Source organism: Thamnophis elegans, chromosome Z (genome assembly GCF_009769535.1).
Source record: "Thamnophis elegans isolate rThaEle1 chromosome Z, rThaEle1.pri, whole genome shotgun sequence".
In the NCBI taxonomy this organism is placed as follows: domain Eukaryota; kingdom Metazoa; phylum Chordata; class Lepidosauria; order Squamata; family Colubridae; genus Thamnophis; species Thamnophis elegans.
This window is the reverse complement of record NC_045558.1, coordinates 133,127,008-133,151,158: the sequence shown is the minus strand read 5'-3', so window position 1 is coordinate 133,151,158 and position 24,151 is coordinate 133,127,008. Positions and strand designations below refer to the sequence as shown.

The 24,151-nt window shown below is 45.4% G+C and overlaps 1 protein-coding gene across 1 annotated transcript in view; it reads right to left on the bottom strand.

Annotated features, from left to right (window-relative positions):
- PFAS (phosphoribosylformylglycinamidine synthase) overlaps positions 1-24,151 on the bottom strand; it is a 48,807-nt gene that overhangs the window by 3,549 nt on the left and 21,107 nt on the right. The window contains exons 13-25 of the mRNA XM_032234553.1: positions 23,524-23,585; positions 22,993-23,154; positions 20,950-21,075; positions 18,506-18,637; positions 17,594-17,824; positions 15,250-15,430; positions 14,994-15,077; positions 13,861-14,016; positions 11,693-11,812; positions 9,372-9,517; positions 6,374-6,584; positions 4,218-4,309; positions 1,638-1,752 (exon numbers count right to left, since the gene is read on the bottom strand). Coding sequence (XP_032090444.1) covers positions 1,638-1,752; positions 4,218-4,309; positions 6,374-6,584; positions 9,372-9,517; positions 11,693-11,812; positions 13,861-14,016; positions 14,994-15,077; positions 15,250-15,430; positions 17,594-17,824; positions 18,506-18,637; positions 20,950-21,075; positions 22,993-23,154; positions 23,524-23,585 — 1,818 coding nt within the window. The remainder of the gene's footprint in view (positions 1-1,637; positions 1,753-4,217; positions 4,310-6,373; positions 6,585-9,371; positions 9,518-11,692; positions 11,813-13,860; positions 14,017-14,993; positions 15,078-15,249; positions 15,431-17,593; positions 17,825-18,505; positions 18,638-20,949; positions 21,076-22,992; positions 23,155-23,523; positions 23,586-24,151) is intronic.

The window sequence follows — 24,151 nt, the reverse complement described above, 5'->3', positions numbered from 1 at the left end:
GGTCACCAGAGTAGTGCAAATGATTCCCTAATCTGCCATTTTTTTCTCTGGAAATCCGTTCATACTCCCGCATCATTCAAACAGCAGCTATCCAATTTGGGTGATGAACGCCCTTCGAATGGTGCGGAAATATCAACAGATTTCAGAGGAGAAAATTGCAGACTACAGGAACCATTTGTATTACTCAGGTGACCTCGAGGACACAGATCAACCTCCAAGTGCTTCAATGACCTCTAAAAAGGATGCAAATGACCAGCTGTCTACAAGAAATATACTGTATTTTTCGGAGTAAAAGACGCACCTTTCCCCCCTAAAAGAGGGTGAAAATTTGGGTGCATCTTATACACTGAACATAGTCCCACCCACCCACCGGCCGCAACCCTTTGGCCTCTGGCTCCCAGCAATTTACCACTTTGCAGCAAACGGGGCTTTAATAAATTATAGCAATCCCTGCAGCTTGTAACAGCTGATGATCGGGAGAAATTGAAAGTGAAACTTGCTTTTTGCTCCACTGGCAAATTGCTGGGAGGCAGGGTTTTTTTTTTTCCTTGTGCTAATCAGGATGTTTGCTGCAAAGAGGTAAGTCAACAACTCTAAATGCCTGTAGAATGTTTAAATTATTAGACTTATTTTTTTAAGACTGCTTTATTATTATTCTAGACAACTTAACAAAATGAAGAAGCTTTTAAAAATAAATGCTTGATCTGAAGAGGCCCAGGGCCATTGTATCTTCTTTTAAAAAGCAGAGAATAACTCTACTTCCAGAAATCACATCAATTTTAATATTTCAGACTATACTTGCAATATTTTTGCAAGTATAGTCTGAAATATAACACTACAAGCAGTGTATATTGTCTGTACTGTTTGTTGCAAGGAGGCAAATTGCTGGGAGGGAGAGGCAGATATTTTTCCCCTTGTTTTCCTCCCCAAAATCTAGGTGCGTCTTATACTCCGAAAAACACGGTCCTGTCAGGCCTGTAATTATATTCCTTTTAGAATTTTGGCCTGGCACACTTTCTCTTATTTCAATATGCTGTTTCATTAGTATAGTTGATGGGAGGGGGGAATAGACAGGAGTAAGATTGTGGAATGTATTGTTATCATTCTTTTCTAGAAGCCAAGGTCGCCTTTTGTCTCCGCACTAGTACACCTGACCGGAAGCAGCTGGGTGTGGATGCCAGCATGGAAGAAGAAGATTGGACCATGTGATGGATTGTGGTTGTGGGGACAAAATCATGAACTTTTAACTGGGTGGAATTCTGATGTCATTTCCAGTATTGGGATTTCATAGCACAATGCCAAATGTCTGGTTTATTAAATTGGAACTTTAAGGATCGTTTTGCCTTTGATTCCGATTTAATTCTACATGATACTTGGAACGCTGACAGGTACATCCTTCCATTCCCCACCATCCTGTCAGAACCAAAGAAGCTTCCTGGATGAGAAGCGAAACATCCTCAAAGAAAGAACCAAGGAAGTCCAGTTGCCTCCTGAAAAAGCACCTTTGGGACAACCGTGGCCTGGAGGACGGAGAACCTCTACAGACTGTTCGTTCGCAATATTTATCACAGTGGTTCCCCAATGCAACCAAGTTGATGATCCTCCCCATTCCTGGCTGGAGGGGAGTCAGAACTCACCTTTGGCTGAGCCAAGAACGTCAGCGTAACTGAAGCCTCCAACAAACACCAAGCCACGGAAGGAGTCTAAGGTCATCGTGCCCGAGCACAGATCCTGCATGGTCAAATCCCAAACCTGCAAATGACAATCCCCCAAAACAATAGCAATAGCAGTTAGACTTATATACCGCTTCATAGGGCTTTCAGCCCTCTCTAAGCGGTTTACAGAGTCAGCATATTGCCCCCAACAACAATCTGGGTCCTCATTTTACCCACCCCGGAAGGATGGAAGGCTGAGTCAACCCTGAGCCGGTGAGATTTGAACAGCCGAACTGCAGAACTGGAGTCAGCTGAAGTAGCCCGCATTGCTGCATTTAACCACTGCGCCACTTCGGCTCTCTCGGCTCTTGTTATATTCAAGAGAATACAACACAGGGGAGGCTCTTAAGGGAGGGCCCAGGAAGTCAGTGAGAAGGATATTAGATAACAATTTGCCTTCCGAGATCTGCAGCTCTTGGCAAACTGGAGATGCCAATTCCAAATGTGCCTTTTATCCAAAGGCAACTGGGCTTTGTTTTTTTCCCTTGAAGAGGTTTCACTTCTCATCCAGGGAGCTTCTTCAGTTCTGAACGGAAGAAGTGAAGTGAACCGGAGAAGCTGTTGTGGCCCGCCACTGGCCTGCACAGCTGGCAGCAGAGTCAGACAGCGAGGAAGTTGGGGAGGAACATGGGCCAGTCCTGGAGTCTGGGGAAGGCTCCGGCGAGGGCTCTGCGTCAGAGACGGGGAGGAGGCCATTTGGGAGTTATGTGCTGCCTCCGGAGTAGGACCTCGGCGAGACAGAGGAACAGGCTCCCCCTGTTCCCAGTGCGCGCATGCGCAGAGATGCCAGAAGGCAAAAACAGTTAAGACAGAAGCGACGAACTTGGGAGTAAGGCTAGGAGGTGATTGGCCCCTCCCATAGGACATAAAGGAGGAGCAAAGGCACGTGAGCCTTTGCAGGAAGCAACTTGGTTCATGCTGGTCAGTTCACCTTCTGAAGCTCCATTTTGACTCTTTGCTCTATGTGGTCTTACCAAGCTAACTGCCAAATTAAGCCTTTGTCAGTGTTTCAAGGAAGATAAAAGTGGGTGCCTTATCCCGAAGAACTTTGGCAGCCTACTGTAGGACTCTTGTACAACTATTTGGGACTCATTACGGGCTGTGAATGAACATAATCCACAGCCTTTGAAATAAAAAGAGGATTTGGGGGACTAAGTGTGTGCTTTTTACTGTATCAGGAGCTTCTTGGATGAGAAGCGAATCGTCTTCAAGGACAAATGAAGTCCAGTTGCCTGTTGGGGGGAAAAAAGCACCTGTGGGACAACCATGACCTGGATGACTGAGAATCTACATAGACATGGAGATCTACAGCTCTTGAGGCCCTTCTGGGATGCGTAGATCATTTCAATCCAATTGGTACTGACAGAAGAGAATATTTGTAGCTCGGGAGTTGAACTGTGAGGTCCTTAGTGCTCTCTGAGTTTAAACATCTCCAATCCTTAAATTCAGAAAGCACCAAGGACCTCCCAGATCAGGGGTGTCAAACTCAAGGCCCATGGGCCAGATCTGGCCTTCGCGATGCTTAGATATGGTCAGCAGGCCTCCCTGGAAATAGCAATGGATTGGCCCACGGTGCCTCTGCCAGCGAAAACAGAGTTCAGGAGAGCGGCAGGTGGCTCTCTTGGGCTCCGTTTTTAGGTGCGACAGCCTCCTGCAGCCCTCTGCCAGCAAAAATGAAGCTCGGGGAGACCAGACATGGCCTACACAGGTTCCGTTTTTGGCCGCGATGGTCTCCAGCATCCCTCGGCCAGTGAAAGTGGAATTCGGGGAGGCTGCATGCATTTTTGCTAACAGAGGACTGCAGGAGGCTGTCACGGCTGAAAACAGAGCCTTGATGAGTGACGTTGAGCTGGTCATGCCCACCCTGGACATGCCCCCCCCCCAAGATCAAACGCAACCCTGGTGTGGCCCTCAATGAAATTGAGTTTGACACGCCTGTCCCAGATCCTTTTGGGTGGCATTTAGAGAGATTTTGAGAGACCGCCTGCTGCCAATTACCTCCCACAGACCCATTAGATCTCACAGGGTTGGCCTCCTCCGGGTGCCATCTACCAGCCAATGCCACCTGGCTATTACCCGGGGGAGGGCCTTCTCTTTGGCAGCTCCGGCCCTCTGGAATGAACTCCCCGCAGGGATTCGGACCCTCACCTCTCTCCAGGCCTTCCGAAAAGCCGTCAAAACCTGGCTTTGCCGGCAGGCCTGGGGGTGAGTTCCCTCCCCGCTCGACATGTATGGTTGTGCGACTGTTGTCTACTTTTATTATTTGTATTTTGTCTTTTTATGTTCCCCTTTTTTTCCCCCTTGAATTGTTCGCTGCCCTGAGTCCTCCCGGAGAAGGGCGGCATACAAATAATACAATACAATACAATACAATTTACGGGGTAGGAAAGGTATCCCAGAAGAAAACCCAACGGATGTTTTTCAAAGGGCAAGTCTTCCCCTCTCCCCCAATCATCTCTCAATCCCTCAGGATTTTTGCAACGTCCGTTCGGACAAACTCACCTGGAATCCAGCCATAAGAAACGCGGCCACCATCTCGCGATCTCCATTGCTCCCTTCCTCGCGAAGGACAGCCACACGGGGAGCAGGCAAGGCTGGCGGTAGGAAGGAAATAAAAGAAGCGTTCTTTGGCAACGTATTTCACCCTTGCCAAGTTCTTCTCTTTTTTTGCCCATTTGAAAGATTACAGGTAGTTCTCGACTTACCACCATTCATTTAGTGACCCCGTGTTTCGCGCACGCTTTGTGCTCGCCCACGCCTGGCAATCGCACGAGCAGCTTTACCAAAACTTATAAGCAAGGAGTTGCTAAGAGGAGTCCATACAAATTTGATTAAGGAGATGATTAGAGGACTGGCACCACAAATGGCAGAAGACATGAGACTGTTTTGCTACTGGAAAGGTACACGTTGATAGATGGAAGTGTACAATTTAAAACTAGTTAAACTTAGTGAAATTTAGTGACAATAGATATAGTCAAATAAATAATTGATAATGATGATAATGTATACATGTGTAATGATAAGTAATAATTAGATATGAATATTGAATGGTACCCATGAAAGGAAGATTAGAAATCCTTTTGGATTATATACAAAGGTTAATAAAAAAGAATTTAGTTAGATACAGTTAAGTTTTGATTCTTAGGGGGAAAATGTTATGATACAGGATATAGTCAAGTAAAGGAGGAATAATAATGACAACCTATATATATGTATGAGTATAATATAAGGAAACTAGATGAAAATTGCCAACAGTGATTTGGAAAGGAGGATTAGAAAAGTTTGTTATTAAATATTATGGATGTTTAGCTAGAATAGGACATAAGGAGTCAGTGTTATTGGAGGATTTTAGAAATATTAAATGAAATGCCGGTATATGGTTATGTCTAGCTAAACCTAGTGAAATTTAGTGATAATATATATAGTTAAATAAATAATTGATAATGATAATAATGTATTGTCAGAAGGTCTCAAAAGATGATCTCATGACCCCGGGACAATGCGACCGTCATAAATATGAATAATTTGCCAGACAACTTGAATTTTGATCACGTGTCCTTGGGGACACTGCAATGGTTGTAAGTGTGAAAAATGGTTGCAGTGTCCTGGGGTCCCATGATCCCCATTTGCAACATTTTGACAAGCAAAGTCAAGGGGAAGCCAGAATCACTTAACAACCAGGTTACTCACTCATCAACCACAGCGATTCACTTAACAACTGCGGCAAGGGAGGTCGTAAAATGGGGCAAATTTCACTTAACAAATGCCTCGCCTGGTGACAGAAGTTTTGGGTTCAATTGCGGTAGTAAATCGAGGACTACCTGTGCAATAGTAACATTAATCCAAACTTAATGCATCTGTTATATTCCTTATTTCCTTTATAAAAAAAAAACCAATAGGTTAAAACTGCAGAATTATTATTTAGTAGCAAAATGTCTCACTTAGCAACAGAAAATTTGGGGCTCAACTGGGGTTGTAAGTCGAGGATTATCTGTATATCCATTTCTGTTGTGGCCCAGCAGGAGCTGTTGGAGCTGCCACCAGACTCTGACAGCGAGGGGCCCTATGAGTCAGCTCTGGAGGATGTGGAGGACCCTGGACAGGGTTCCGACTCCGAGAAGGGTGCAGAGAGGCTGGTTGGCCACCAGGAGGCACCTGAGCCTTGAACCAGTGGGGAGGAGACAAGGGAGAGTGATCCAGATGCCAACAGTGAGTTGTTCCTGGATGCCCGGCACCAAAGAGCTAATAGGTGTCAGGAACTGTTGCACAGTTACAGGAGGTAATTGTACTCAGCTGGTGGTCATTAGGCTCCTCTCCAGACTATAAAAGGACGGCTTGTGCACACACCCTTTTTGCAGAGGTCAACGCATTAACTAATGTTTGATGAACAGTATTGTGAGCTTGGCAGGCTGGATTGCTGCCAAGCCTTATCTGTGCTGGATTGCTGCCCAAGCTTGTCTGTGCCGGTTTGCTGCCAAGGACCTGTCCGTCTGTTAATTAAATGCCATAACTTATCTTAGGCTTGGAGTGTATGTTGGTGTGGGACGAGGGAGGTCAGAACACATTTCTATTTCTTGGTGTGAAACCAAGATGTCGAGGAGCTAAGTCACAACGTTCCTCCTTCCCAACTTCTCCCGGAGATCCCGTCCATTTCCTACCCATTTCCTGAAGAAGAGGAAGTTCCTCCTGAGGGTTAAAGGTCAAGGTGAAATTGGGTTCCATCCTCTTGGCCAAGCCCATCTCTTCTTGAGCCACACACTCTGGATTGGCTTGCAGTCTCTCCAGCTGGAAACTGGTGGCCTCCCACCAATTCCTCAAGGTGGAGACTTTCTCCGATAGCACCTGCTGACCATTCACAGTGACCTGGACCTGAAAATAGACACCAAGGAGAAACATGAGCGCCAAAGGATGGAGGCCTTTGAACTCTGGTGCTGGAGAAGACTCCTGCGAGTCCCTTGGACTGCAAGGCGATCCAACCGGTCAGTCCTAGAGGAGATCATCCCTGTCTTCTCTTTAGAAGGCCAGATCCTGAAGATGAAACTCAAATTCTTTGGCCACCTAATGAGAAGGAAGGGCTCCCTGGAGAAGAGCCTCATGCTGGGAAAGTTTGAGGGCAAAAGAAGAAGGGGACGACAGAGAATGGGGTGGCTGGATGGAGTCACCGGAGCAGCCAGCGTGAGCTTCAATGGACTCCAGAGGATGGTAGAGGACAGGAAGGCCTGGAGGAACGTGGTCCATGGGGTCGCGATGGGTCAGACATGACTTCGCCACGAATAACAGCAACAACAAATGAGAAACACACCTAGTGGTTGCAGAGCAGCTGTAGACCCAATTAGGTGATAAGGTTAGCCATAAATCACAGCCAAGTCCATAGCCCAATGTGCCTCTGCTAAGAGCACACAGATTATGTTGTGGCCTGTCAGTCTCCAGCACCTCCAGCAACTGAATCACAGGAGGAAGAGGAGGTGTGGGAGTCAGGGTCAGCATCAAGGCAACCTGAGAGCTCCGAGGGGGAAGAGGGAACGGAGCTGGCAGAGACAGAGAGAGAGAGAGAGACAGAGGCGGAGCCTGGGTCGTCCGTCAGCCCTCAGATGGAGAGTCAACAGCCTCCAAGTCTGGAATGGCTAATGAGGAATAGCAGGAACAGTTGGGTCCAGTACCTGATGCACGAATGCACAGAAGGCAGAGGAGAGGAGAGCAGTGGAAATCTATGGGCTGATCCTAGGAAAGGAAGAGCCACTGCTGCTAGTGAAACTCCACCCTAGCTCTGGATAACAGGCAGGAGGCAGAGATGAATAGATGTGGCAAACCACTATTCATCTCCTCTGCCGGACAGACTTGTTAGCCTGAGGTGAGAGAGAAACTTTTTGCCGGGGCTGCTGGCACTCCTAATAAAGGAATCATTGCTTCGACTACAGAGGAGCTGGGTCAGAAGAGATTAGCAGAGTTGGAAGGGACCTTAGAGGTCTTCTAGTCCAACCCGCTGCCTAGGCAGGAAACCCTACACCATTTCAGATAAATGGTTGTCCAATCTCTTCTTAAAAACTTCCAATGTTGGAGCATTTACAACTTCTGGAGGCAAGTTGTTCCACTGGTTAATTGTTCTAACTGTCAGGAAATTTCTCCTTAGTTCTAAGTTCCTTTTCTCCTTAATTAGTTTCCACCCATTGCTTCTTGTTCTACCCTCAGGTGCTTTGGAGAATAGCTTGACTCCCTCTTCTTTGTGACAGCCCTTGAGATATCGGAACACTGCTATCATGTCTCCCCTAGTCCTTCTTTTTGCTAGACTAGCCAAACTCAAGTTCTGCAATTGTTCTTCATATGTTTTAGACTCCGGGACGTTAATCATCTTAGCTGCTTATCTCTGCATTCCTTTCTATAGTCTCAACATCTTTTTCGTGGCCACCAAAAACTGAATGCCGTATTCCAAGTGTGGCCTTACCAAGGGATTATAAAGTGATATCAACACTTCACCTGATCTTGATTCTATCCCTCTGTTTATGTAGCCTAGAACTGTGTTGGCTTTTTTGGCAGCTGCTGCACACGGCTGGCTCCTATTTAAATGGTTGTCCACTAGGACTCCAAGATCCCTCTCACAGTTACTACTATTGAGCAAGGTACCACCTATACTGTACCTGTGCATTTCGTTTTTCTTGCCTAAATGTAGAACCTTACTCTTTTCACCATGGAATTTCATTTTATTAGATAGCGCCCAATGTTCAAGTCTGTCAAGATCCTTCTTTATCTTAAGCCTATCTTCTGGAGTGTTGGCTATTCCTGCCAGCTTGGTGTCTATTCCAGAGGTCACCAACCTTTCAGACCTCAGGGACCACTACATTCATAATTTTAAATCCTGCAGACCACTAATATGATCTGCCTTAATGACTGGGTGGTTGGGAGTGGCTAGGTGGTGCATGTAACTGGCTGGGCGTGGCCAACTCGATGTCATTCACGTTGAGGGGCGCCTTGCCAGACTCAACTTGACCCTCCTCACCTGTCCACCCAGGTTCCTTAGGGCCCCAACAGGAAGCAGTTGCTGGAGCTAAGCAGCCACCATGAGAAAGAGTCGGCAAAACAGCTGGCTCAGTTCCAATTCTGACTGAGAAGGAGGCTCAGCAGAAGCACCTCACTGAGGACTAGCAGCATAGGCTTTCCAAACAGAGGAGAGACCTACGGGAGTTCAAGGCCAGGTAGTGGCGCCTGGAGGCTCAGCGGGCTGAGATGGTCAGTCAGTTCCAGGCCATGATGCAGTCCCACTGGAATGAGGCCCTCCGGCTCTTCGCCACCAGCGGCACTTCCTTCCAGCCTTCACCCAAAGCCCCCCACCAGGAGGCTGAAGCAGACCCCAAGTTGGAATTTCTTCCCCCCTCCAACCCGCACAAAAAGACCCCGAAGGGGGAGACTCTCTGCAGCAACACAAGAGTTCATTGCACGTATCCAGCCCGGGATATGTAGCTTGAGGACCGTTGATTTAGTACAATATAAAAAATGCAAATATTTTTTCTGCAGACCACCCAAATTTTCTCACGAACCACCAGTGGTCCACGGACCCCCAGTTGGTGACCGCTGTTCTAGTCCATCTCTGCTGGTGGCCTTTAGTTCTTTAACACCATGGCTCCCATTCTTTTTTTTCTACCTGGTCGTCTCTGCATTTACCATGGCGTTTGGACCACGAGGACCGGAATATCCAACGGGGACACAGCGCACCCCAGCTTCCCGATACCGTCCGCAGACATCAGCTGCCGCTGCACGGGGCACTTCCAGCACCAATCCAAGTTCTTCTGCGAAAAGAACCTCCAAAGCTAAGAGGAGAGAAGAAAAACAACAATACAATGAGAAATATTTCCTCACCCTCTTCTCTCTCATTCTCTGCTCCCCTAGGAAACCATTTTAAGAAGGCCCACAGGTAGTCCTCGACTTACAACAGTTCATTTTAGTGACTGCAACAAGTCAGAAGGTCGCAAAAGGTTGATCAGGTGATCCTGGCATACTGCCACCATCACAACAATGAGTGACTTGCCAAATGTTTGAATCTTTATCACAGGATGTGTGATGTATCATTTTTCACACGAGGGTTGCAGCTTTCCCATGTCATCCAAATTCAAACATTTGGCAATGGACAGATAGATAGATGAGCGACAGAGATAATAGACAGACAGATAATAGACAGATGGATGAATGTATGGATGAAAGAAAGAGAAAGGAAGAATGAGAGAGAGAGAGATAAATAACAAAAGAAGGAAGGAAAGAAGGAAGGAAGGAAAGAAAGAAAGAAAGAAAGAAAGAAAGGGGAAGGGAAAGGAAGAAAGAAAGAAAGAAAGAAAGAAAGAAGGAAAGTTGAAGGGAAAGAAAGAAAGAAAGAAGGAAAGAAAGAAGGAAGGATGGTGGAAGGGAAAGAAAGAAGGAAGGAAGGAGAAAGAAAGAGGAAGGGAAAGAAAGAAGGAAGGAAAGAGGAAGGAAGGGAAAGAAAGAAAGAAAGAAGGAAGGAAGGAAAGAAAGAGGAAGGAAAGGAAAGAAAGAAAGAAAGAAAGAAGGAAGGAAGGAAGGGAAAGAGAGAAAGAAGGAAGGAGGGAGGGAGAAAGGGAAAGAAGGAAGGAAGGACGGAAGGAAGGAAAGAAAAAGCCTCTGGAGCCCAGGGGAGGCCATTTTCCCCACCTGGATGCTCAAGGAAAGCCTCCGGAGTCTGGGAAGGGTGAAAAATGCGCCTCCTGGAAGTCTGGAAATGGGCCTGTTTCCAGCCTCCGGAGCCCAGGGGAGGCCGTTTTTGCCCTCCCGGAGGCTCAAAAAACATTTCTGGAGCCTGGGGAGGGTGAAAACATCTCCTTCCGCCATGGTGCAGGAGACACACCGCCATGGCTATGCTCACCCAACAACTGGGCAGAGAACGGGTTACTAAAATTTTTGAATCCCTCCCCTGCCGAGAGGTGGAGCTCTCACCTCACAATCAGGAGGCTGTGAGTTCGATCCTAGGTAAAGGCAGATATTTCTTTTTGGGCTTAATGAGAATATATCTGCCGAACAAAAATCCGCATTGGCAACAGGAAAGGCATCTGGCCAGTAAACACAGATCCATTCAGTTATCCAGACTCCACCCCGCAAGGGATTATGGGGTCATTAAAAGGAGATGATGATGATGATGATGATGATAGAAGTCTAACTGCTATTGCTACAGCTATTGCTATTAAAAACAAATGTAGTCAGGTGATGCCTGACTTAATGACCACATTGCTTAACAACAAATTTTTCCCCACTGGTCGTAAGTCAGGGCTCCCTTTATTTATTTTGACTGCTGTTCTTTAACATGATGCATTCAATAAGTCTGACCTTTTGCTGTGGCTTGCCAGCGGCCAGCAGAGCTGGCAACAGATTCAGACAGTAAGGAGGTTGGGGTGGAATATGGGCCAGTCCTGGAGTCTGGGGAAGGCTCTGATGAGGGCTCTGTGTCGGAGGCAGAGAGGGGGCCAGGGCCGTATGCCCGTTATCAGCTGCCTTCGGAGTCAGACATCAGTGAGGCAGACAAACAGCTGGAGCCTGTTCCCACTGTGCAGAGTTGCCAGACGAAGGGAACAGCTGAAGAACAGGGGTCGACTTGGGAGTAAGGCCACAGGTGGATGATGAATGGCCCCTCCCAGAGGGAATAAAAGAGGAGCAAAAGGGGAGTGGAGTTTGCAGGAGACAATTAGTTCGCTTCATTGGTTCGTGACTCTCTGAGATTCCTTGCCAGGTTTTGCAGATATCGGTCTGGCCGCTCTCCAAGCCAGATAAGGTCTGTTACTGTAAATCCTCCCTTGAAAGACTTTGGTGGGTGTGAATGAGCAGAATTCAGAGTCAATTAATAAAAGGGATATTTTGTCGGGACAAGGAGTTTGCTTCATGCTCTCGGGAAGCCTCGGTCGGAACATTCTTTTTTCCCCTTCCACAAAACTCTCTTGCTCCACATATGCCCACTGCCGTAACTGTCTCCCCAGTTTACTCACCCTGGACCCCCGGTGCCCCGAGCTCAATGTGGGCACCACAATTCCCAGCAATGGCCATCTCCAACAAACAAGTCAGAAGTCCCCCATCGCTCACATCATGGCCAGAAGAAAGAAGAGAATCTGTGGGAGAAAAGAACATCCGGAGTCTTTTATGGGACATTTTTTTTATTACAGTGGAATACAATTCAATGAAAGATGGAAATCAAAATGAAATTAGGGGAGACATGGTAACAGTGTTCGAATATTTGAGGGGCTGCCACAAAGAAGAGGGAGTCAAGCTATTCCCCAAAGCACCTGTGGGCAGGACAAGAAGCAACGGATGGAAACTAATCAAGGAGGGAAGCAACCTAGAACTAAGGAGAAATTTCCTGACAGTTAGAACAATTAGTCAGTGAAACAACTTGCCTCTAAAAGTTGCAACACTGGAGGTTTTTAAGAGATCGGACAACTGTTTGTCTGAAATGGTACAAGGGAAAGGGCTGCAACCTGTGGCTCTGGAGCCGCATGTGGCTCTTTCATCCCTCTGCTGCAGCTCTGTGTCGTCAGTCAGGGCCATAAGTGATAGCGCTTTTGGCTAGGACAGGCAGAGGAAAAAGGATGCCATGCTAGGAAGAGACTCTATGGTGGGGAAACTGGACTGCTGATCAGCAGAGGAAAAAGAACGCCACGCTAGGAGGAGACTCTATGATGGGGGGGAAACTGGACTTCCGGTCAGCTCCAGAATTGAACTGGAGGGCTTCCATTTAGGACCTTTGCGGCTCTTTGAGTGTTTAAGGTTGCCGACCCCTGGTATAGGGCAAGGGTTGCAACCTGTGGCTCTGGAGCCGCGGGTGGCTCTTTCATCCCTCTGCTGCGGCTCCCAGTCACCGGTCAGCTCCACAATTGATAGGGCTTTCAGTTAGGACAGGGAGAGGAAAAAGGATGCCGCGCTAGGAGGAGACTCTATAGTGGGGGAAGTGGACTTCTGGTTGGCAGAGGAAAAAAGATGCCATGCTAGGAAGAGACTCCATGGTGGGGAAACCAGACCAGAATTGAATGGGGGGGGGGGGCTTCCGGTTAGGACCTTGGTGGCTCTTAGAGTGTTTAAGGTTGCTGACCCCTGGTATAAGGTTTCCTGCTGGAGCAGGGAGTTGGACTAGAAGACCTCCAAGGTCCCTTCCAACTCTGTTATAGGGCAAAAACGTGATCCTGGATGTGGTTATCCCATAGTCCCATTATCGGGGCAGCTGTATCCACCGTTCTTGAAGCTGCCTGCTTTATTTTCATCTATAAGAACGATGTTTCTAGACCATATGAACTTGCATGAGCAAAGCCAATGGAAGAACTGAAAGGCCAAATGCCATACACCTTCCTACACTCGTCTCTTTTGTCCCTAACCAAGACAAAATTCAAAGTACCCAAAACATGCAGATATATGTAGATTTATCCGTTTCCCCCAGTTTATCATAGGCTGGCTTTTCTGTTGCACGGAATGGGGAAAACCCAAGGAAATGTCTTTGTGATGACCTGGGACATGGCACAGAGATAACACGGGCAGCTGGCAGTTCAAACCACCCCTTTATTGTTTCAAATTTCCCCAAACACTCCCTCATTTCTGAAAAGTTCCAGAGTAAAGTGATCTCTCTCTCTCACACACACACACCTCAAGCAACCTCTGGCTGCAAATGCCCCCCTTCCCCACAGCATCTACTTAAAGCTCAGTCCCCAGGTGTGTCTTGTGAAGAGGGGCAGGGCACTCTCTTCCCAAGAACTCAGGTCAGTCTGCGCTGTTTTCACCTTCTCTCCACTCTCCGTGCTCTCGGATCAGGAGGCGGTGGTCCTTGCTCATTGCCTGAGCTCTGTCTCTCATGTTCAACGCTTAGCCTCTCTTGGTGATCCTGCCCCTGCTTTCCTCCCTGCCTACAAGTCATCCCAATCCTGAAAGGCCCTGGCCTGACTGGGCCTGCTCCTCCCAATTTTCCTTCCAAGCCAACGGAGCCGCTCCCTCGATCTCCGTCTGCTCCAGTTCCAGCTCATCTTCCTCTGCCGATTCAGGTTCCAACATTGGCATAAGTCTTTATGAAAACCAACCTCATGCGTCCCCCCGCCACAAAAAAATGCGGAAATCTCTCTATCCAGCAGGATGTTACAAAAACAGAAATTTAGAGCAAGAAGAGAAGGAGGCTGACCTCGTAACAGATCCTGAGTAACTCGGAAACAGGAAACAAGGGTGCTGGGATCATCCAGATCTGGGGAAGTGTCTCCCAGTTGAGAGAAGCACTGGGCCAGTGCGCTACCCCCGAGTCGATGCTTGTCAGGGCTCACAGCCACATGAAGCAAGGCTCCTGAAAAACCGCCAAGGTGAGAAGAAGACATTGGTGAATCAGGAAAATTTGTGAAGGTGTCCAGAGCCGACCTCTAGCAAAACGTGTTTCTTTTTTTTTAATTAACAAACATGTAAAATACACACACACAAAACCTAGACGTACACCACATTTACACAATACAATACGAACAGGAGCTTCCTGTTTTTTTCTAATAGCAATTAACAATCAAGACCGCTCACCTTACATTATTTCCCTTTCTACTGTATTTCATTTAGATTTCACCATTCCTAACCCTCTTATTTTACTCATAACTATTATTTTTTGAGTTTTGTTATATTCCTTCATTGATTCTTGTTTCTTTCCTCCATCCACCTATACCATTTATCCCACATCTGGTAGATGTGTTTCATACAAGTCAAATAAATAAATAAATAAATAGATGGACAGCTAGGTAGATAAAAATAAAACTTCTTCCTTATCCCTCCTTATCTTCTCCTTACCCCCGTGTTACTCAATCTCAGCCAGGTTAAATTGTGAGGACTTCAACTCCCAAAATTTCCCAGCCAGCCAGGTTGGTTGAAGAATTCTGGGAGTTGAAGTCCACATAATTTAACCTGGCTGAGGTTGAAAAACATTGCTCTATATATGTACCATATTTTTCGAAGTATAAGACACTCTGAAGTATAAGATGCACCTAGCTTTTGGGGAGGAAAACAAGAATTTTTTTTTGCCTCTGTCTCCCAGCAATTTGCCTCCTTGCAGCAAATAGCCTGTTTCAGTTTCAGCACAGCCTGATTGGCAGAAGCAGCTGATTGTCAGTTGGATCAGCCTCCCCACCATCAGCTGTTTCAGGGCTGCAGGGATTGCCATTGCATATTGCCGTCTCTGTGTGCCTCATTTTCGGCCTCCGCATCCCGTTTTCAGCCTCCGCACGCCCCGTTTTCAGCCTCTGGACTCCCCATTTTCCGCCCATTCCGGAATATTCTTCCCCTTACCTTTCCCATCGGGACATTTGAGGTCAGGGGTGATGGTGGCTGTGATATCAGGACAGACAGCATAAGCTGAGATGACCAGGGTTCCTGCCGCAATGAAGAATACAAATCATGAAAATAAAGAAAGCGAAGGGGGGAAGAACCCACGTGATGTCAAAAAACTCCACACCTAAAATCCCCGAGACGGAGGGATGTGGGAACGCAGCAAACAGCCCACTTTTGGGGGCCTAGTCTTAACATACAATGTCCCAAGCCTCACCAGGCGCCTTGACCGTTTCTGTGCCAACCCGGGCTGCCATGCTGAGCGAGTCCTTCCCGCCATCCACCGCCACGCCCAGCTCTCCCATGACGGAGCACATGGCGCTGCAGGCTTCTTCCAGAGCTGCCCCTTCTCCCGGGAGCTTGGCTGGCCACATCCAGTTGCCACTGCATTTCACATCCTGCATGGAGGCAAGCAAATTGCTTAGTTGCAACAATGACTTTGGTGCAGAGAATAACCCGAGGCCTGGTTGCAACGATGGCTCTATAACATCTTAGTAAGACCACACCTAGAATACTGCATCCAGTTTTGATCACCACACTATAAAAAAGATGTTGAGACTCTATAAAAAGGGCAGAGAAGAGCAACCAGGATGATGAGGTGGACTGCAGGCTAAAACATATGAAGAATGGTTACCGGAACTGGGCATGGCTAGTCTAGTGAAGAGAAGGACTAAGGGAGACACGATAGCAGTGTTTCAATATTTGAGTGATTGCCACAAACAGGAAGGGGTCAAGCTATTTTCCAAAGCACCTGAAGACCAGATAAGGAATAATGGATGGAAACTGAACAACCTAGAAATAAGGATAAATTTTCTGACAGTGAGAACAATCAACCGATGGAACAGAAGTTGCCTTCAGAAGTTGTGGGAGCTTCATCCCTGGAGGCTTTCAAGAACAGTCTTGACTGCCATTGGTCAGAAATGGTGTAGAGTCTCCTGCTTGGGTGGGGGGGGGGGTTGGACTAGATAACCTAGAAGGTTTCTTCCACTCTGTTTATCTGACCCTCCTTCTCTCATTTCTCAATGGATTTGATTGAACTCCGATGCAGAGATTAACCCGAGGCTCACAAAGGAAAGGAGAATTTGCAAACGAAGAGAACAGACAGGATGAACACAGCAAGTAGACAAAAGAGAAGAGATAATACTGAACAAGTGAAAATACATTTGTAGTTCATATTCTGCAGGGAGCCAAGCAAATGCTTAGTTCTACCGGTGACTCCGTTGCAGAGAATAAACCAAGGCTCACAAAGGAAAAGAAAACTTGCAAACCAAGAGAACAGCCGCAAAGAACGTGGCATTCAGGAAAAAAAGAGAAAATACAAAACAAATGAAAATATATTTGTTTTATTTATTTTACTTATTTGATTTTCCTCACCAGCCAGGAGATGCTGTCTTACAACTTAATTAGAGCATACTTTGCTCCACTAAACTAAACCAGAAAGGGTAAAAATTCCTTTTATCGAAAGAGGTTATAATAAACCTCTTCTGAATATTATCTATTTTTTGTGGACGTAAGATATGTTTCACCCCTCCGTGCCATGGTAAATGAGTCTGCCTGCCTTTTATCAGAGTGTTCCTCCTTATTGCAAACTGGGAAAACTTAATTCTAGTAACTGGTCATCCATTTAAAATTATGTCTTACTGGTGCGGTAGTAGCTCCTCCCAAGTAGGATCATCATCATCCATTTTTAATAACCACATAATCCCTTGTGGGGTGGAGTCTGGGCAACTGAATGGACCTGAGTGTTTCCTGGCCAGATGCCTTTCCTGTCTCCAGTGCAGAGTTTTTTTCCCAGCAGATATTTTTCTCAGTGTGCCGAGAGAGAAATATCTGCCTCTACCTAGGATTGAACTCACAGCCTCCTGATTGTGAGGAGGGAGCTCCGCTTCTAAGCCACCGCACCATTCCTCTTCACAATTAGGATAGTGGTGTGATACTGTCAAAATCATTAAATTATAATTATTGCAGAAATAAAGCTCACTTTTTTTCTTTTGTTCCAGAAATCTTGGTTATTTTTCCTCATAACTGGAACATCCAACATAAAATAATAGTTTCGGTCTTCATTTTTAATCCCCAATGCACAGATCAGCGCTTAAGTATTTAGCTGGGTCTTCTAATCTTGAGGAAGATCTCTGGGAAACAGAAAAAGCTTTCCCATTCTGCTGTGAAATTTTGGTGGATCCCAATAAAGAAATTGGATGTTGGGTGTCCATTTGTCTGAAGTGGTGTAGGGTTTCCTGCCTAAGCAGGGGGTTGGACTAGAAGACCTCCAAGGTCCCTTCCAAGTCTCTTATTCTAAATTGATTGGTTCTGGGTTTTCGAGTTCTTTCAATTTAAGGTGTTTTTCCCCCCCGGCTATCTTAAGCCATTTGACATTAGCGGAGCTGCAGACATCTGGAAAAAGTCACAACGACATCACTGTATGTTGTGTAAGATGATGTTATGCTGTGGGTGATGTCACTTCCTCCCTCGGTCCCTCCCTGAGTTCCTGACAAAGTAGAACACAAGAAGGGGGGGGGGGGAGGCACAGATTTGCCAAGACAGAAGAAGGCGGGGCTTACCTTCAGATCGGTGACCTGAGCAAAGACCAGATTGGTAAGGGCTTCTCCCACGGCCAATCGGGCGCCGGCTGCAGGGTTTATCAGCCCTTTGATTGGCTGTTCTCCAAGAGCAGTGGCTCCTCCCACCGTTTCAAAGGGGGAAAGGGCCACCACGGCCACATCCGCCAGGGGTGTGTGGAGGGGACCGACGCACTGTTGCTGGGCCACCAGCCCCGTCACCGAACGATCAACCTATGCCAGGAAACAAAAAGGAAAGAAAGAAAAATGGGAACAAATCAGCAGGAAAACAAATCAATATATAAATCTTTTCTGCATCTAGATGTCATAGCAAGTTCCTGGTTCGTTCAAAAAAAAAAAAACCCCTAGATATAGAGTTGGTAGTCTGTGGAGTGGAGACCACAAGGAAATCCCAAGGCTATATAGGCTACCTTGGGAAGTTGGAAACACATCTCAAAAAATGGCAGAGCTCTTAAAAGCTACACAGATAGGACTATAGAGGCATCCCAACCAGGGAGTGAAATGATACTGGTTTGGGTAGTTAAAAAAATGCTTTAAAAAGTTAAAAAAAAAAGTCCCAGTGATCAGCTGTGCAACAATCAGCTGTGCCCCACGATCGTGGGAACTTTTTTCTTTTACTTTTACATTGTGCGCGAGTCAGTTGCGCAGCTTTTGTGTCCTTTTTGTGTAAAGTGTGATGGTTCGTTTTTGACTCTGTGAAATTCCTGCTGGTCGCAGGGGACATTTTGTGTAAAATCCAGCTGCTTTTACATTGTGTGTGTGTGTGTCAGTTGTGCAGCCACGCACACCCGGTCACATGACCACCAAGCCACGCCCACAGAACCGGTAGGGAAAATGTTTGAATTTCACCACTGATCCCAACCCAAGAAAGGCCAACGTGATCCAGAAACTGACCTTATTTGTCAGGTAACGTTTACTAGCCACTGATGGGAGCTTCAGGACCAGTTGAAGGGCATCCACCACGCTCAGGGCCTTAGGAAGATCCAGAGGGCGAAGGGCTCGGTTTACACGGTTCAAAACAAATTCCTGGGCGGTGAGAAGAAAAACAGGGGATGCATAATCTTATTAACATCACTGGAATATTCCTCTCTGTTCTTTTCTTCTTTTAAGTTTATGCGTATTTATTAGTTTATGTTCTAGCATAACACTGGAACGCCTCGAGCAATTTCAACCAAACTTGGTACACAGATGACTTACCTTCTGGAGAAAAAATACTATGTGGGTAAGACAGCCTTAAGACCCCTCAGGATGTGTGTTCTGTTAAGAAAAAGCCTGTTGTGCCTTAAAATGGCTTTTACTGTACTGCTCTAAAATGGCTTCTACTGTACAGTGCAGTAAAGTTGCCATGGTAATGGCTTCACAGTACTCCACAAGGGGGCTCCCTTTGGTAAGGGGGAAAATCCAACATTAGAAATTATGTTTGGTCTGGACATTTCCCCCTATAAATAAATACCCGGGCAACAGTGGGTTATCAGCTAGTATAAAATACAAAGGGAAACAAAAAAAGTAAACTAGGAAACTAGGGGAAGGAAGGAAAGGGAAGAAGAAAATTCCATGGGATTTGTGTAAGACCTGCAGTGGTTCATTTAAAAACCATGGCTAAAAAAAAAAAAAATCAGGTGGAATTCACCAAAGTGCCTTGCTTAGTGACAAAAAATTCTTGTCCTAATAGCGGACGTAAGTAAAGAAGACCTGTAATTGGATCAGTCAAACCACAATCCTTCTTCCTAGGCCAGGGGTCGGCAACCCGAGGCTCTGGAGCCGCATGTGGCTCTTTCATCCCTCTGCTGCGGCTCCCTGTCGCTGCTCTGCTCCACAATTGATGGGGCTTTCGGTTAGGATAGGTAGAGGAAAAGGGATGCCACACTAGGAAGAGACTTTATGGTGGGGGAACTGGACTTCCGGTTGGCTCTAGAATTGAACGGGGAGCTTCGGGTTAGGACCTTTGTGGCTCTTTGAGTTTTTAAGGTTGCCGACCCCTGTCCTAGACAAATGGATAGTTGGCTTGTCCAGGCAGAGTGGGTATACAATCTGGTATTTATTATGATATGCAGGTATAATGTTCAACTACCGTATGCCATACAATTTCCTTGGTGACCATTTGAAATTACAACGGCAGTGAAAAGAGTGATTTATGGCCATTTTCCACACTTATGACCCAGTAGTGGGTTTTGGCTCTCGTTGCAACTGGTATGCTGCAACATGAGCCGAGCGGGCACCACCACCCACCGCCTGCGGTGCCCCAGCTGCTTAGCGGAGCATTGCGCAGGCGCCGTATGCTACATGCACATGCGCAGATGACCCATTTCCTATAAATACGGGTAAGGAACGAGGGCGGGCAGGCGGGCCCTCCAAAGCACCATTCCGGTACGGTGGCTGCTGCTTCCGGCAGGAACCGGTATACGTATACCGGGGCGTACCGTCTGCAACCTACCACTGTTATGACAGCATTCCCATGGTCACGTGATTGAAATTCAGCCGCTTGGCAACCGATTCATATTTACGACGGATGCAGTTTCCTTGGGTTTTTTACTTTTTAACAAGCAAAATCAATGGGAAAGCCAGACTCACTTAACAACCATGTTACTCACTTAACAACTGCCGAGATTCACTTAACCACAGTGACAGAGAAAGGTCGTAAAATGGCAAAACTCCCTTTGCCACTGTATGGCTTACCACAGAAGTCTTTGAGCTCAATTCTGGTCCTGTGTACCATACTATTTGCTTGGGGACCATTTGAAGTTACAACGGCAAGGGGAAAAGTGATATACGACCAATTTTCACACTTACGACCGTTGCAGCGTACCCCGTGGTCATGTAATTAAAATTGGCAACCGATTCATATTCTATGACGGTCGCGGTGCCCCAGGGTCATGTGTTCACCTCTTGCGACTTTCTGGCAAGCAAAATCAGTGGGGAAGCCAGATTCACTTAGCAGCCGCGTGACTTAACAACCGCAGAGATTCACTTAACAACAGTGGCAAGAAAGGTCATGAAACGGGGCAAAACTCACTTAAAAACTGTCTCGCTTAGCCACAGAAATTTGGAGCTCAACTGGGGTCCTACGTAAGTTGCGGGCGATCAGAAAGTTCGGCGGTTTGAATCCCTAGTACAGGTCTCCTGCAGGAACAGGGGGGGGTTGGACTAGATGACCTCCAAGGACCTTTCCAACTCTGTTACTATTTACTGTATGAATCCTCTACAAAATTTAAGACACTCTGAACCTTGGTTGCATCCCTCGAAGAGGATTGAGCTCATCTGTCTTCAGCATCCCTGGTTGAACGTTAGTCGGTTTCGTGTTTGCTTTTATGCTGGGAGACTCTTGTGCCCTTCCGTACCTTGCGTGGCATCTTGCCAAGTACCCATTCCAGCTTCAAATTCACAGGGGTGTCCCTTCCTCCTGTCTCACATTCGAGGACCTCTGCCGTACTTGCCGGGGACTTTGTGTCATCTACCAACACAATCTGTCAAGAAGAAGAACAGGAGGCAACTTCAAATCAGATTCACACACTCCAGTGTTGGCGAACGATTTCGGCATCGAGTGCCGAAAAGGTCCGCAGGCGCTCGTTGGGGCCGCACTCTGGGAAAGCCAAACTTCTGGCTTCTAGCGCCCATGCGTGCCCGACGATCAGCTGGCCGGTGTGCATGCGCAGGCCGGTTTTGGGCACCGCTGTGCCCATGAAGGAATCACACTCTGGAAAAGTCGAACTTCCGAGTTCACACAACAATCAGCATGCGCACACCGGTTTTCGACACTGCCGCACGAGCGGAGAATTTATCATCGTGCACGCAGGCAAGGATGTGCGTGCCAAGTGACATAGCTTCATCTACCATTTTGGGCACGTGCCGTAGGTTTGCATTCACAGCACTAGGCCAAGCTCTAGGATTTTGTTGAACAATCCATCTGTGGTTTGATTCTCTTTGAACCCTGAATATAGTGTAGGATTTATCATAGCTGGGATCCCACTATAAGCTAAGCCAGGGGTCTCCACACTTGGCAGCTTTAAGTCTTATGGACTTCAACTCCCAGAATTCCCTAGCCAGCTGGCTGGGGAATTCTGGGAGTTGAAGTCCACAAGTGGCCAAGTTTGGAGAGGCCTGACCTAGGCCAAGAACCAGCCTGCTACATGCATAATGGTGAACTGAACTGTCTAAAGAACTTTCTCTCAAATTATTTCAGTTTTTTGCTTTCTGCCCCCTTTATTCCTTCATATTCACTTTGATTTTTACCTCACAATCTGGTCGATTCTGTATTTTCAGAATTCCAGGACTACCTGTGCATGTTCTTGAATTGTGAGCCACCCAGAATCATTTGCTGAAATGGGTGGCTATAGGAAATGAAATTAAATAAAATTAAATATAAAATTAAATAAAATCATAAACTAAAATAAATGTAAACTAAAATAATAAAATAATAAACTATAAAGTAAAACAAATCATAAACTAAACTAAAATATAAAATAAAATATATAATAAACTATAAAATAAAATATATAATAAACTAAACTAAAATATGAAAAATAAAATAAAATATATAATAAAATAAAATAAAGCAAAATAAAGTAAAGCAATAAACTAAACTAAAATAAAATATAATAAAATAAAATAATAAACTATAAAATAAAATAAATCATAAACTAAAGTATAACATATAAAATAAAATATATAATAAAATAAAATAATAAAGCAAAAGTAAAGTAAAGCAATAAACTAAAGTAAAATAAAATAAAATAATAAACTATAAAATAAAATAAATCATAAACTAAAGTATAAAATATAAAATAAAATATATAATAAAATAATAAAATAAAATAATAAAGCAAAAGTAAAGTAAAGCAATAAAATAAAATAAAATAAAATCATACACTATAAGATAAAATAAACCATAAACTAAACTACAATATAAAATAAAATGTATAATAAACTAATAAAATAATAAAGTAAAAGTAAAGTAAAGCAATAAACTAAACTAAACTAAACTAATAAAAGTTTAAAACAGTTGTAATACTCCGAGGTCACGTGATCGCCTTTTGCCACCATACCCAGCCAGCTTTTAACAAGCAAAATCAATGGGGGAAGCCAGCTCTGTTTAACAACCCCGTGATCCACTTAACAACCATGGCAACAAGATCCTAAAATCAGACATGACTCATTTAACTGCCACCTCGCTTATCAATAAAAAGTTCTGGTCCCAACTGGAGTCGAACTAATGTGGGCATGAGGCTTAGAAAGGTTCTATCAGAGAGGTGCCACCCAAATATTGACAGTGGCAACACTATCTTCTGGTCTAGTCTCTCCTTTCCTGCAGAAGGATTTTCTTCATTTGCGCCCAACCCAAAAGATTGATGTTCTTCTACCACCAGCGCCTATTTCTCTCTCACCTTCCCCTCGCGCGTGATTTTGCCAACAAAGTCAACGGCGCATCTTTCACGGGAAGCCAGGCGTTGAAGAAAATCAGCTCGGCGTGGCGGAAGCAGGAGCGCATTTGATTCTTGATACTCGGCCCCCCAGATTTCCAAAACACTCAAAGTGGGGTCTCCCAGCTAGGAAACAAACGAGAGAGAGATTGAGATTGAGAGAGAGAGAGAGAAAGAGAGAGAGAAACCAGCCTAAACTCCGTAGAATCTACAGAGAGAAAGAAGGCGCCATGAACAGCATCGATGCTCTGTTGGTTCAATGCAGGTAGTCTTCTACTTACAACCATGACTGAATCAAAGTTTCTGTTTCTTTTCCGGGTCAAAAAGCTCAATAAATCGTATGCCAGGGAGTGTTTCACATTGGCAGTTGTGATGCATGTTTTGAGCAACAGGGAGCCGCAGCAGAGGCATGAAAGAGCCACATGCGGCTCCAGAGCTGTGGACTGCTGACCCCTGGGGTAGTTCAACCATTGCAAGGCTTAAGCAAAGACACACCTGGAAACGGCTCGCATAAATAGTGGCTCCTGCTGGCTCACTCAACTCCTTCAAGACATTCCCTTTAAAAAAAAGAGAGAAAGTTATTTAGAACAGGGGTCTCCAACCCCCAGTCTGTGGACGGGCACCAGGTTGCGGCATGCCAGAAACTGGGCCGCGTGAACAAGCAAAGTCTCATCCACGGGATACAGGCAGCATACAAAGCTACTGTTACCGTTTGCATTAATTAACACTGCTGCTTAGTTTAATAACTGTTATACTTTGATGATTCTAATGCTTTTTATGTTATAAGCTACCCAGAGTCATTGGACCGAAGATGGGCGGCAAATAAATTTCTAAATAAATAAATAAATAGATTTTTAAATACACATAGATACATTTCTGAACAAATACATTCTAAATAAATACATTTTTAAATAAATACTGTAAATAAATTTCTGAACAAATACATTTCCAAATAAATAGATTTCTAAATAAATAGATTTTTAAATCAACAAATTTCTAAATAAATACCGTAAATAAATTTCTAAATCAATAAATTTCTAAATAAATACCGTAAATAAATTTCTAAATAAATACGTTTCTAAATACATCAATAAATAAATTTCTAAATCAATAAATAAATTTC